Source organism: Lontra canadensis, unplaced genomic scaffold, assembly GCF_010015895.1.
Source record: "Lontra canadensis isolate GAN:19392208 unplaced genomic scaffold, GSC_riverotter_1.0 scaffold14, whole genome shotgun sequence".
NCBI lineage: Eukaryota > Metazoa > Chordata > Mammalia > Carnivora > Mustelidae > Lontra > Lontra canadensis.
Genome location: NW_022631008.1, coordinates 28,002,083 through 28,017,341, shown reverse-complemented (window position 1 = coordinate 28,017,341; position 15,259 = coordinate 28,002,083). Strand labels below are relative to the sequence as shown.

At 36.5% G+C, this 15,259-nt stretch overlaps 1 protein-coding gene across 4 annotated transcripts; it reads right to left on the bottom strand.

Moving 5' to 3' along the window:
* Positions 1–3,074: 3,074 nt before the first annotated feature.
* FAM229B (family with sequence similarity 229 member B) lies at positions 3,075–15,232 on the bottom strand. Of its 4 annotated transcripts, none has more exons than XM_032858349.1 (4): positions 15,062–15,232; positions 6,298–6,453; positions 4,520–4,658; positions 3,075–3,297 (listed from the first exon to the last, which is right to left on the bottom strand). In XM_032858349.1, exons 3-4 carry the CDS (start codon positions 4,642–4,644, stop codon positions 3,180–3,182), a joined length of 243 nt encoding a protein of 80 aa, XP_032714240.1. In that variant the 5' UTR covers positions 4,645–4,658; positions 6,298–6,453; positions 15,062–15,232; the 3' UTR covers positions 3,075–3,179. The 4 variants fall into 4 exon arrangements, with proteins under 4 accessions (XP_032714240.1, XP_032714239.1, XP_032714242.1 ...); XM_032858348.1 differs by having other exon boundaries at positions 15,073–15,232; XM_032858351.1 differs by lacking the exon at positions 15,062–15,232 and adding an exon at positions 7,395–7,412.
* Positions 15,233–15,259: the final 27 nt, after the last annotated feature.

Below are 15,259 nucleotides of genomic sequence, written 5' to 3'. Positions count from 1 at the left end.
AAGTAGAGTCTTTTCTATTTCCTTAAATCTGTGACTACGCCCCATAGCTGGGGCCATAAAACAGTAAATACATATTTGAAGTGTGGAGTCAATCCCTTCTCCTCTAGGACTGACTCAGAGAAACCATTTCAGCATAATCAACAACGTAACATGACAATCCCCCAGTTTGCTCCCCCCACACAGAGTCTAAAGAGACTAGAAGGACAAAAAATGAGGCACCACCCAGAATGTAAACTCCATGAAATTGTGTGGGTTATTCACTGATGTGTTGTAAGAGCAATGGAATAGCACTCGATACCTAGGTTTATGCTCACTACGTATTCGTTGAGTGAATTTCAGGAAAGCAGAATTTCCACAGAAGTTACCCCTCACCTTATCTCCCAGTGCAATCCCTTGTAAAGTACCAAAGACTCTTGAGGGAAAAAAAAATCTGGTATTGACCCTCCACTAGGGATCCTCTAAGTCCCAGGGATCTCTGATTGCTGAGGATGTAGGGAGGGAAAAAAATGATACAACCCACCAGAGAGACAAGAAGCACTCCCTCAGATCCTTGGTAACCTTTCAAGTCCTGAAAAGTAGAGAAGAAGGTTAGCTACATGGATAAGGCCACTCAGTTTTTAAACTTCACAACACCAGAGGACATCAACCCCGGAAGACACTGCTAGGGGGCAGAATGGCCCAGGTGGCAGGTTGGGAGGGGTGGTGGTTAGATGAGATTGAGAAATGAAAGCCTGTTATCACCTGCCAAAGCACGGGACAGAAAAGCACACATAAGAGGAAGGTAGTATGATGTGACCAGCCGGAAGCAGCGACTGAATCCCTCAAGGAGGTGCTGAGGTGTAGTAATGGCGGCTGCCCAGCACTGAGTGCTTCACCAACCTTGCCAGACCGTAGTGCCTCTACAGTGAGCCAAATGGGCCACCTCAACAAAATATGCTTTAAAGTGATCACGTCTAAAGATGAATGAGCTGATGCCAACCTGGAAGAAGGTTATGAAGGCATGATGCCCCCAAACCTGCTTATATCCCCTTACAGAAAGCCCAGATCTAGCACTGTAAGCAGTGTAGGAAGGATTTACTCAAGGCAGAGGCCTTAGAAGAGTAAAGAATTCATACTGGTAAAAAACTTACTGGTTTATCCTTTTAATATGTCTTTATGATCTACAGTAATGTCTCTACTTTCATTCCTGATGTCAGTAGTTTGTGTCTTCTTTTTTTCTTGTTTAGAGGAAATTAATTCTGTTTAGAGGCTTATCGATTTTATTGATCTGTTCGAAGTACCAGCTTTTGGTTTCATTAATTTTTCTCTATTATTTATTTTTATTTTATTGATCTATGGTCTTTATTCTTTCTTTCTTACTGCTGGTTTTGGGTTTCGTTTGCCCATCTTTTCTGCTTTCTTAGGGTGAAAGTTTAGATCATTCACTTGAGATGTTTCTTCTTTTCTAATGCAAAAATTTAATGTTTTCTAAGCACTATTCATCTGTACACCATCCATTTTGATGTGTTTCCATTTTCATTCAGCTCAAAATACTCTTCAAAGTTCTCCTGTCATTTCCTCTTTATTCATGGGTTATTTGAAAACGTGTCATTTAGTGTCCCAATATTTGAGATTTTCTGGATCCTTTTCTTAATTCTCCTGTGGAATATACTTGCATACTGTTATATTTTGCCTATTCTTCAGTTTATTGAGACTTGCTGGCTGCAATGTGGTCTATTCTTGATGGAGTTTTCCATGTGTACTTGAAAAGATGTACCATTTCTGTCATACAATCATTCTTCTACCAGTTGCTGAAAGATGTTGAAATCCCAGCTATAAAATGTGGAGTTGTTTCTTTTCAATTTCATCAGTTTTGATTCATATACTTTGAAGCTCTGCATAAACACTTAAAATTGTTACAACAATGTTAACATTAGGAATGCCTCTTTATTCCTGGTAGTAGTCTTTGTTCTAAAATTGCCTTGTCTATTATTAATATAGGCTATTCCAACTTTCTTTTGATTAATGTTTACATGGTATATCTATTTTTACCTTTCATATTTTAAATTTATGTGTCTTAGTATTTTTCTTCAAATGTTTCTTTTTTTTTTCTTAAGATTTTATTTATTTATTTGACAGAGATCACAAGTACGTGGAGAGACAGGCAGAGAGAGAGAAGGAAGCAGGGTCCCTGCAGAGCAAAAAGCCTGATGTAGGGCTCTATCCCAGGACCCTGGGATCATGACCCGAGCTGAAGGCAAAGGCTTTAACCCACTGAGCCACCCAGGCGCCCCTGTGTCTTAGTATTTAAAGTAAGTCCAAGTAGATAGTATCTTCTTTTCTAGCCAATCTGAGAATCTCTCTGCCTATTCATTGAAATATTTAGACCTTTTGTAATTAATGTAAATATCAACATAACTTAGCTTAAATTCATTATCTTTGTTCCCTTTTTCCCCTTTTCCTGCCTTCTTTAGGATTGAGTGATATTTATTCCATTTTTTCTCCACTATTTAGTATTAGCTCTCTGTTATCGTTTGTTTTTAGAGATAACTCTAAAGTTTACAATTTATTAAGCGTCTGCCTTTGGCTCAGGTCATGATCCCAGAGACCTGGGATCGAGCCCCACATTAAGCTCCTTGCTCTTTGAGAAGCCAGATTCTCCTTCTCCCTCTCCCTCTGCCTGCTGCTCTCCCTGCTTATGCTCTCTCACATGTGTGTTCCCTCTCTCTCTCTCTGTCAAATAAATAAATAAAATCTTCAAAAAAAAAAAATATATATATCAAGCCAGAAATTGGCTTAGGGTATCCAAATGAAAGGATTCAGCTAAGTGGCAACCCAAATATAAACAAAGCAAACCAGCCTAAAACACATTATGTAGAACAGGCCCTTCATGATGGATAATCAAGGTGGATTAACCTTCATCTTGAATTACTGATATTAATGATCCACTGTGAGCAAAAGGATCTCTAAAGTGCTTTCTAATTGTGAAATATTATTCTGTCTTATCTATCAAATGTAACTGATGGCTTATCACTACGTATTTTACAGACGGCCTTGTGTGTTTTCCCACGGAAAGAAAATTATTTCCACCACTGTCATCATCCAAAGGTGCCACCACTTTTATTTGTTTATCAGATCATAAGATGATACTGGCCCATTACCCTTGACCTAGTCAAACCTCTACAAAAGGCTTAATGATGCTATTTAGGATGCATTTCCTTGCTGCTTTGTGCAGGTGGCTTTCGCATTGTTGCGTAGACAGTGATAGGAACATCAGTTATTGTCAGGCAATGACTTCCAGGGCATCTTCGGAGTTGCCTGAATAAAAGAGCAAATGACATGTGGTTAGATACTAAAAAGGAAATTTTTTCAGAGCAGCAAAGCTTGCGTATCAACTGTTTTAAATCATTTTGAAAAAAGCTTTGAATGTCACAATATAATTATAACACAGTGGCACTGATGAACCAGACATTTTAGACTTATGCTGCAAAGAAGTTCTGGTTGTTGCCATACATTTAGATGCAGAAAATTCATAAATATAAAATAACCCTCTGGATGATCATTTTGAATGATATGCAGTGATTGCTCAATGGCAAAAAGAGGAGTGGGGGGAGTGCATAGTTGTAAACATAGTGATGATTCTACGGCACTTTATGCATACATGCACCTTAAAATCACTTCGAGTGACCTAAAAACTAGAATATTTGTGGAAAAATATAAAACTGAACATACTATTCCATATACTATTCAAATGCTGATTGAATCTCAGGTTTAAAAGAATCTCTAAACGACTTCTAGTCCCAAAATACATCTAGTGCTTGAATTTCTGTTCCAACATTCCCACCAGATAATCACCTAACCTAAGACGTTTCTAAAAACAAGTGTTTAGTACTTCCCAAAATAGTACTGCATCCTTGAATAACTCTGATTTTTAAAGTACCTGACTTATTAAGCTCAAATCTGTGTTCTAAAAATTTCCAAGCTGTGAGAATGGAGTCTAACAATGTAGTATTTGATGGTTTGCTCTGGTAAGCAGCAGAAAAGTGGAACAAATCCTCTTTGTTATACTTATCTCCAGTTTGAAGAAAATAATTTTGCTTTATAAAACATTCATACTCTGTATTACTGTCTTTCTGTTGAAAGTCAGATCAAAGCCAAAGTGACACTAAATCTGAGGTTGGGGATTTCTTAATATTTGTAGCCTTATGCTTGGCATATAGTAGCCTTAAAGATTTGCTTGTTCAAATGAATGTCATCTTTCTTGTAACTATCAAAAACAAAAATAACAACAACTAAAAATGTACCCCCCTTCCCAAAAAAAGAACTGCTCTATCACTGAGACTTACAGAGGTACTGAAAACAGACTAGTGCTTAGAAAACCTGGAATCTGTTAATACTAATTTCATAACAGCAATGTTTGTTAATATTAATTTAATGGCCCTGGACTTTGTTCTTGCCAATATTGAACATCATCAACTCAAGCTTACATTGATAATAGCCATTACACATTTCCTCTGTCATCAGGACAAGCAGACCTTACCTAGTTGGTGACATCTCTTTCCCATTACAGGCAGCACTGGAGCTCAGCCCAGATTCCAGCCCAACTGAAGAATCTCCACCTTCTACCGGAAACCTCCTTGGCTGGGTCCCAAACCGAAAAGGCATAATTCACTGAAAACCTAGATCAGAAAGTTAAAATAATGGCATGGGGCTGAGTTGTCTTCAAAAAGTTCTTTGGAGTCTTTAATGTTATTACTTTGTCACAGGTATATAAAAACATTCTGAAACTGACATTTTAAACTATCTATAAAAGTATATGAATGTTATATTATATAACTCCCCCTCACACACAATTTGAATGCTAGCGACAAATATAAAACAGCCATTAGATGGTAGAAGTAAATTGTGTCCTGTGGTTAACATAACTGAAATCTCTTTCCACTCTATTGGGAAAAAAACTAGCTTGCTTGAAGTGAGTGTTACAATCAACAAGCCTGAGCCCCTACTTCCAATCCCCAACTCTCTGCCAAGCCCTTCTCTTCCTTACAAGTAGAGCCGAGCCCCACATCCTCCATGATAGCTTCCCTTAACCCTGTCCTTGATGATCATTCGTCAGCACCTCCTCTCTATAATTACGGCATATTAGTTAAGAAAGTGGGAGAGTTCAACTATGTAATCCTAAGCCAGGTACTTAACCAAGTATGTTTCCCAAGGATAAATCTGTAATAATAGTATCTCCTTCCAGGATAATAGTGAGGATTAAAAAAGGTAATACCTATAAAATGCAGTGCCTACCACATAGTTCGTGCTCAATAAATGTTAACTATTAGTACCCAGCAGATGCTACTGGGCATTATTAAATCTATGTATGCATACACATACAATGTAACATATATATGAGATATAAGTATAATACACATACACACACAACTATATAAAATAAGCTCTTTACTGCCTACTATAGTGTGTATTTAGAACTCTTCCCTCACCCTACTGCTCCCCACTCCTTACTTGCTAAGACCAACTCATTCATTAAGTCTGAATTTACATTTCACTTGGTCAGAGAAGCCTTCCATAACCATTCCACTATAGATGTTTTCCTAGCACTCTGTTTTGGCTCTGGAACAGTTACCACTCTAATTCAGGATTTCTCTACTATGACACGATGCACAGTTGGGGCCACATAGCTTTTTGTTGGGGAGAGAAGAAGATGGCCTGTGCTCTGTATGATGTTTTATACCATGAAATCCTCACTACACACCAATAGCTCCCCTCCCCCAAAGTTGTAACAAACAAAAATGTCTCCAGACATTCCCAAATGTTCCCTGGTGGAGAGGGGAAGAAATCATCCCCTGTTGAGAACTAGTGACCTATTTTTTGTAAATGTTTTTGCTTAAGCATTGCACCCCCTCCCCATTTCATGCCTATCTTTGTCACCACTGACTGAATCCTTAATATCTAGAGCAGTGACTGGCACACAGTAATTAATAACTATTTTATATAAATGTATATGTGTTCAACAAAAGACAGGAAAAATGAAGCATGTCTTGTAACTGTTTTTTACGTCTAGAACAGTATTCTATGCCTAATAAGTAAGTGCTTGTTGTGGTAATAATAAAACGAAATTATTAAAGTTTAGGAATTTGAATATAATATATATTGGTTTTTATAGACTATGTGCTTCCTTTATCAAGGAAAAAAGTGAAAGGCTCATTGATAAGTTAGTAAAACTACAGTAAAATCTTTGGTTTAGTGTAACTATCTTATTTATGTAAGTATTAAGTTTTAGCTAATTCAATCAAGAATACATAGACTTACCAAAATAGGCTGAGTCTGATTCCGTAGAGGTGAATAAATCAACTGCTTCTACTGACTTTCCATAGAAGGCTGGAATTGCCAAAGGAATGATGATCAAATGTTCCAGTGACACCCAGAAATTATTACATCAGAAGATTCTTTCACATAGTTTCCTACCTGGTAAAGAATAAAATGTCACATTTCATAGCTCCAGCACCAAGCTGAAACTCAACAAAAAATTTGTCTCTGAAGTTTGACAGTCTTATTCTTGTCACTGCCTTATTCTCCAACAATATGAAATATTTTAATCTATGAATGAATTTATTTTTATTCTAAACCTACAGTCTGTACAAAATCATGAGATTCTTCTCACTTTATATCCCAATTTCCTCACTATCTTTAGCTTCCAGTTTTTCCCTTAACTATTAATACAAACTAATATAATGTAACTCTATCGTCATCCCATACAAAAGGCCTCAAACTGTTACCTTACAAATTTCTCTATGGCTCTTCCTTTAAGGGATTCTTTACATCTTCTCCTTAATGTCTGGACTAACTCTTCTTTTCTATTTCCTCAAGAACCTTGAAATTCCCCAATGACAGAAATAAGGACAATTGAAAAATAAGAATACACATTGTACTGTCCTCTCTTCTGTTCCCTGGACCCTGAGGCTCTCCTCTGTTTGTACCATCTTTGCCCAAGGAATGATGATCAAATGTCATGGTGACACCCAAAAATTATGACATCAGAATTCTTTCACATAGGCTCCTATCTGCTAAAGAATTAAATGTCTCAATTCACAGCCCCAGCAACAAGATGAAACTTATCTTCTGGACTGCCCTCCCTCTCCCAACTTACACAGCAATAGTGTACCTCACTGAATATAATACTAAGGTATAACCCTTAAGCCAGAACATTTCTCTTCAGCTAATCTTTTTCTTCAGTTTTCATAGTGGATGACAAACTTTTTTAAATGATACTAAGCATTTTTTTCATTTAATGAAAATCTTTTTTACTACCCACATTTTCTAAGTTCCCACTGTTCTGTTTTCATATGATTTACATTATGGGAAGTTGGCATTTTACATATATAAGTTGATGTTAGACAAAATCTTACCTCTACCTTCTTTTTCTTACTAGGGTGCCATGTGTGAATAGTTGATCACAATTTTAGCTTGGAGAAACCATTTAACTGACTGTGTCATAGTTAGACAAACTGAAATAATTGCTAGCCATTGTTAGCTAATGTACCATTAGGACCTAAACATTTGATCCTTAGGGTGGCAAAAATTTTTAATAGTTTACATTTTCTAGTGGAGGTGATGTGGGAAAATGTTAGGTTTTGACAGGAAATTTAGGTTTGAATTTTAACACAATGTTAAGTCTGAGACTTTGAGCAAATCACTAAAAGTTTTCCTGAAAAAAAATGGTGTGAATTTCTACATCATAGATTTGTTTTGAGGAGTAAAAAAAAATCTAATATGGAATAAAGCCAATGTCTGAGATACAAAAATTTCACCAGCACACATTTATCTTCATGCACAATTCTTGAAATCAGAGTGTTGAAGCATTGATTTCACTTTCTAGTCATTGATATATTTTTAAACTACAAAGTGAAGTATCTGCATGTGAAATATTCATAAATTCCTCTCTAATTTACTATGATTTTTAACTATTTGGCACAAGTTGTACCAAGTTTCTTTTTTTGGTATGGGTGACACAATGAAATAAAACAAACAGTAGCCTTAATGATGAAACTTTCTAGCACTACAGTAATAATACATCACCAAAAAGAACCTGACTCCCCAGCAGATCTTCACAGAGAAATGGATGACTATATGAAGTATAGATATTTAGGCGGGAGCAGTGTTGAAGATGGTGAAATCTCTAAATGCTCTCTTAATCCTCATAAGCCTGACAGTAATAATAATCTTTCAACCCTCAGAATATTGATCCATGAAATGCAGGAAAGGAGTAATGCTTGAATTTGTCATATCCTAAAACAGCAGGTCTACCACGAGGAATTCATGTGTATAGCAAATATTTGCTGAGAATCCACCATGAGCCAGGCATACGTTAAGTGCTGAAGATAAAATATTGAGCAAGACACAGTGTCTATCCTAGTAGAGTTTACAGGTTAGGGTAGTGTATGCCCTAGACTAGGATATCAAACCTAAGTCTAAAGAATGAGTAGACATTAACTAGATGAAAATGGGTGGGAATCAGAAACACTGAGACAGCTGAGGATGGGACAAACAGAGGAAGCCGCATGTGCAAAGATCATGTGCCAGTAGAGAAAACAACAGAAAATATGAAAGGCCAGCATAACCATAATAGAGAAAATAAAAAAGAAATAAGTTCAGAGAAGTAAGTAGAGGCTAAACCAAGCAGGAACAGGAACCCAAGTCGAAGACTTCATGAGCAAGGGAGCTCACAAAAGGATTTTAATCTTTCAGGAAATGTATTAGGTTTTCGTTGATTTTTTCCTCTGTTAATTTTGTTTTCTACTTGATTTCTTCTCCAATCTTTAGTATTTCCTTTTTTTCTCTTTACTTTGGGCTTAATCTGTTTCTCTTTTTCTAGTATGTTAAAGCAGAAGCCTAGATCTTTGAGACCTACCTTCTTGATATAAGCGTTTAATTCTATAAATTTCTATCAAAGCACTACTTGAGATTCATTCCACAAATTTTGAAATGTTGTATTTTCATTACCTTCAGTTTAAAATTTCCCTCTTGGCTTCTTCTTTGACCTATGAGTTATTTAGAACTGTGTTATTTTGTTTTCAAATATATGGAAATATTGTAGCTAGCTCTCTTTTACTGATTTCTTAGAATCCATTGTTGGCAGAGAACATTCTTTGTATGATTATAATTATTTTACATTTATTGAGACTTGCTTATGGTCAGAATATGGACTATCCTGGTAAGTGTTCCACCTACCTTTGAAAAAAAATATGTGTTCTGCTGTCATTGAGTGAAGTGTTTGTTCTACCATTGTAATTACTTGTTTGACAGAGTTGTTCAAGTCTTCTGCATTCTTACTAATTTCCTGTATTCTTCCTCATCAATTACTGAAATAAGGATGTTGAAATCTCCAAATATAATTATGAATGCATTGGTCTCTCCTTTCTATACTGCCGTTTTTGCTTCGTATTATTTTGAAGCTCTGATAATAGGTATATAAGTAGTTAGTAGTGCTATGTCCTCCTGATGAACTGACAACTATTATTAAAAACTATCCTTCTTTGTCTATAGTAATACTAGGTGCCCTGAAATCTACTTTTTCTGAAATTTATATAGATACTTTCTATTCATTAATGTTAGTGTAATTTATCTTTGCCTATTTTTTTAATTTTAATAATTTTGGTCTTTATATTCAATGTGGTTTTCTTATAAACCGTATATAGTCGAGTCTTGCTTTTTCTGATCTACTCTGATGATCTCTAACTTTTAATTAGCATGTTTCAATTATCTATACTTAATGTGATAGATATAACTGAATTTGTATGCCCCCTTGCTATTTGTAGTCTATTTGTGCTGTTCTTTTTTCCCTTTTTTCTTATTCTGCTCTTTTGAAACAACTGAGTATATTTTATGAATCTATTCTGTCTTCATTACTGGCTTATTATTTTACAACTTTTTGTTTTCTTTTTGGTTACTTTAGGGTTTATATTACACATGTTTAACTTTTCTGTTTGCCTTAAGTAACATTATGCCACCTCACATACACTAAAAGAACCTTACACTCAAAGAAACTCATACTAAAAGAACCATTTCCTGCCCCATCTTGTATTGTTTTATCATAAATTTTACTTCTACATGTATTGAAAAATCCCACAACACATTATAAGCTTCTCTTTAAGAAACTGTTTTTAAAGAGAATTTTAAAAATGACTGGTCTTTTATTTACCCACATATTTGTCATTTTCAGTGTTCTTGAACTCCTCCAGTAGTTCCAGATTTCCCTCCAACATCATTTTCCTTTTATCTGAATGAAGATTTTCATTTAACAGTTCTACTCTACTAGCAATTAACTTATTCCAGTTTTGTATGTTTTTACTTCATCTCCACTTCTTTCATCTCCATATTTGAACATATTTTTGCTGAGTATATAATCCTGTCAAGTTTTGTTTTGTGGGCCTTTTTTTAAGTACTTAAAGATTTTGCTCCAGTTTTCTGACTTGCATTGTTTCTAAGTTTTCTTTTATTCTTAACTTTGTTCCTTTACATGCAGTGTGTCTTTTGTTTTTTTCCTCTGAGTGCTTTTAAGATTTTCTTTAGTCACTGGTATTAATTTGATTAGAAGGTGCTTGGTATAGTTTTATTCCTGTTTCCTGTGTCTAAAGTTTCATTGAGCTTCTTAGGTCTGTGGGGTCAGTTTTTATCACATGTGAAAACTTTTCAGACATCATCTCTTCAAGTATGTTTTTGTTTCCTCCTTCTGGAACTCCAATTATGATATATAAAGCTGTCTGAAGTTGTCCCATAGCTCACTGATCCTTTTTTGTTCTCATTTGGTTCTATTTTGGGTAGTTCCTACTGTTAAATCTTTAAGTTCACTACTCTCTTCATTTGCAATGTCTAATCTGTTCATAATTCCATCCAGTGTACTTTTCATCTTAGACATTGAATTCTTTTTTATCTCTAGATGTCTGACTTGGGTCTTTTATAATTTGTCTCTTCTTAATCTTTCCATGCTATGCTTCCTTCTGTCTTCTTTAACATATGAAGTATAATTATGTTATTTTAATGTCCTCGTCTACTAATTCTTTCATTTGTGCCATCTCTTGGTTTGCTTTTACTGATTTCTTTCTTAACCTCATTTGGAGTGTTTTCTACATCTTCGCCTATCCTACAATTTTTCATTTGATGGCAGACATTGGCAATTTTATGATGTTTAATGCTGGGTTTTATTTAAGCACTTTCAAGTTTTGATCTGGGACACAGTTACTTGGATATAGCATGGCCCTTTGGAGGCTTGATTTTGTGCTTTCCTAGTCTAGATCAGAACAGCCATTCATCTATGGCTAATGTCTCTCCACTACTGAGGCAATATCCTTACTGTACTCAACACCCCCAGATATTAAAGGGCTCTTCCACTAAAAATACTGGGAATGTAAACTAGTCCCAGCCTTGTGTGAACCCCCGAATTTGTTCTGCCTGCTTCTTCCCAGTGGTTCATTCCTTAGTCTTGGGTAATTTCCCCACATGCATATACTGATCGGTACTCAGTTTAAGGCTCAGAGAAATTCCCTGAAGATCTCCAGAGCTTTCTCTATATACTCACTCTCTGGCACTCTGCTCTGAAAATTCTAGCTGCCTTGGTCCCACAGAATTTTCAGTTCTGTCTCCCCAACTCAGATTGGCTGTTGTGTTGTTTGAGCTCTATTCATCAGAAAGAAGTTAATAGGTCTAGTCCATACTCAAGGAGAGGGAATACTGTATTCTGATATCATGTATGAGAGTGCTTGTAATGTTATAAATGTTGTTCATCAAATATTTCTGGCTTTCTGCCTTCTGGAAATTGCAATTCCTGCCCCCCTAGGATTACTCAGAGCTCATGTGACTAGGTTTGGCCAGTGCGTTAACAACAGCCATTAACTGCAGTGCAAGATCCTCTTGAGTTGTCTTTCCTTTTGCCAGAAAGACAAGAATGTACCAAATAGTGGTAGTTTAGCAATCTGGGTGCCCAAGTGAGGTAAACATAAAGCAACCACAGCAACCTCCCAAAAGACATGGATCTTGTACAAAAATATAAACCTTTATTGTTTTACACCACTGACATTTAGGGGTTAGTTGTTACCACAACTTAGCAAAATTTATCATGACTTATAAAAACTTAGGTCCAGATTTAATAACTGCCATAACAAAAATCTAAAATATAAGTCACGGGACGCCTGGGGGGCTCAGTGGGTTGAGCCTCTGCCTTTGGCTCAGGTCATGATCTCAGGGTCCTGGGATCGAGCCCTGCATTTGGCTCTCTGCTCAGCGGGGAGCCTGCTTCCCCCTCTCTCTGCCTGCCTCTCTGCCTACTTGTGATCTCTGTCTGTTGAATAAATAAATAAAATCTTAAAAAATAATAATAAAATAAAATATAAGTCACTAGCATAGTGGTCAGGCAGTTGAGGATGGGGCAAACAGTTAAACTGTTGCTGGAAGCTGAAAGGATAGTTATTTATGTTATTAATGGCAAATGTATTGGGAAAAACCTTTGCAAAACTCTTGTGATAACCTAAAAGATGGATTACTTACTAATGAACTTTAATTCAAGGGGAAGAAGTTAGAAGACAATGCTGGTAAAACATTGGTTGCTATGGTTATGTTTATCAAGTTATATTAAAGAGAGATGGGCTCAGAAATGCAGTGTGACAACAGGAATAAAAATGGATAGAGCCCCCTCAAATTCTAATTATATTCAAGTGACAACCTGGAAAGTCAAAGGAGTATAATTTTCTTGGAACACATTTTATTCCCCCTCAGAACTTTGTAATATATTTTCAGTGTCTTCCAGTACTGAATGTGCTATAGGTGAGTCTAAGAAACCCTTATTGTTTTTTCTCCAAAATTCCCCCCACCCCACGCTGTTGCATTTGTTTCTTGCCTGGGTACCCACAGAATTCTTTAATTCTGAAAATTGAGTAACTTAACCAGGATATATCTTAGTGTTGACTGTTCTATAGAAACTTTTCTATAGAACATGATATATGCTTTTTTAATTGAAGTATAATTAACATACAGTGTTATATTAGCTTCAGATGTATAATACATTCAACATTTCTATACATTACTCAGTATTCATGAGAAGCATACTCTTAATACTCTTCCTATAATTCATAATCCTGTATCCTTTTAATCTATAGATTTTCTTTATCAGTAAGGACATTTCTTTTTCCATTTGCTGTGTTCTCTATTTTAGGGGCACTTATTAATCTCATGTCAAACCATCTTTGTTTCTTTCACATATATTCTAAGAGTTTTAATACCTTTGTCCTTTGCCTCAATATTCTCTGTGATTATCTCAAGCCTCTCATCAACATCAGTTATTTGATTTTTGGCTCTCTAATCTACCTCTTTGTGCTTCTAATTCTGTATTTCTAAAACCAATTCTCCTACTTACAGCTATAGTTTGAAAGGTAAGTTATATTTTTTTCACTGTATCAGAGGAGGTATATTATAACTCCACTAGAGCTGTGTATAACCCTCCAGGATGGCCTGGGTTCTTCCTGCTGAGTTTGCAGAATATCTTAAATGGGGTATCAACTCATCTAATGAGGAGTGTATTCAACACCAGGCTATGCTCAAATATATGACTTCAATGTGAGTTCTTGTAAAATATAAACTCTAAAAAGTTTTTCTGCTCTACTGAGGTCCTGCAATGGCCAGTATACAAGGCTCTGCCTTGATTTTGAAACAGAATTGCCTCTCATTCTGATGCTCCCCAAACTGAAGTTATTAACGAGGCCTGTTAGGACTTTCTTAATTTAACTTGTTCCCGTGTATGACCTGCATGGACTAATGACTTGGATCTCACCACTGTATGAAAGACTGAGCTTGCAGAAGCCAGACCACCAGATGAGCTGACACCATAACTCACTGGCACAGACGTACTAACACCACTGCCTACAAACTGGACCAAACTTTTGCAAATTTGGGAAGCCCCAGGCTTTGGGACTTCAAGATCAAGACGTGAAGTGATGTATTGGTGGTTCCAAACTACACCTCTACCACTGACTCCACGCTCACTAATAAGCAGTTAAGAATAAAATCTAGCATTTCAAAACATTCTGGATTAAAAGTTACCTGTTAATCACAAGGGATATAAATACTAAAATTAAAAACATCCAAATGGAAATGTGGGAAAGCCTAAGCACTATAAACCACCCATCACAACTTCAAACTTACCAGCTATCAGAGAATGTAGAAATTATTTGTCTTGGTGGAGGAAGAAGGTGTTCTAGTCAATCAAATATTATGGTTACTATCACCACACACTAATTGCACATACACTTTATTATTTTTTTTAATGGAGTTGGCTTCCTACAAAATCTTAAGATTTTGTAGTTCCTCACAATTTTGTGGAAATTATTAATTTCAGTGAAGAAGTTCTGGAGTTCTTAATTGAAATCTGGTCTAAATTGATCAATAACAGTTTAGAGTGTTTTTCAATGCTTGACAATTTTTGGTACTTGGTAATTTCCGGGAAATGTCTTAGTCTTAGTCTTCTTGTTCCATCTAATTGACATAAACCAAATGCCTAGTTTTAATGTCCTCTCTTTCACTAGACTTCTGTTTACTGATCTACATCCTCATCCACTGAATCCTACAGAACTTAACAATCAGCACCAAACAACAGAGTAAGACAAAAATTGTTTTAGTATTTCCTGTGTATCTAAGATTATAGGCTTCTTGGGGCTGGATGCATGTCTGGACTTCTTTTGAATACTCTGGAAGGCCTAAAAGTTCATGTCGGGAGTATACAGCTTCCACGAACACTGACTGTGTCTCTGAAGCGCTTTTTTGTCGAAGTGTATCAACTGCCTAGTTTCGGTTGTAGCTTGACACCCCTATTTGTCTGGGATTACTTTGTGCTCGTCGACATTGTTTTCTGTTAGAAGAAAGGGCTTGCTGGAAAGACGCTCGAAAGCTGAGCGTCGCAAGGACTCTGATTAAACAGAATTTGACCCAACTCACAGGGTGTCGAGACTGAACAAAAACTGGGGCTCTCATAGGCCATAAACACTTTTAAAGACACACATTTAAAAATCCCACTCCACGGCCTAATTACCCGCCAGTTACCCCAGCTTCCGGAGCTGCCGAAGCTCAAAGATGTTGGCAAGCAGCAGGATCTACCGTCCGGAGGCCCATTCGCTATGGTAACGGTGGGACGCAAGTACCCCTGCGCGGCCTTCTGACGGAAAAACTTAGCCTGATTCTAGAGAAGCGCGTTGCGACGGCAGTGACTTGCGGCAGCAGCGTGATTTAC

Bases quoted from the DNA above. Each gene is read 5' to 3' on its own strand.
- FAM229B (XM_032858349.1), bottom strand. From the start codon at position 4,644: ATGCCTTTTCGGTTTGGGACCCAGCCAAGGAGGTTTCCGGTAGAAGGT. The intron at 3,298-4,519 runs GTAAGGTCTGCT...TCTTTTATTCAG, and splicing joins AAAGAGATGTCACCAACTAG to GCAACTCCGAAGATGCCCTG.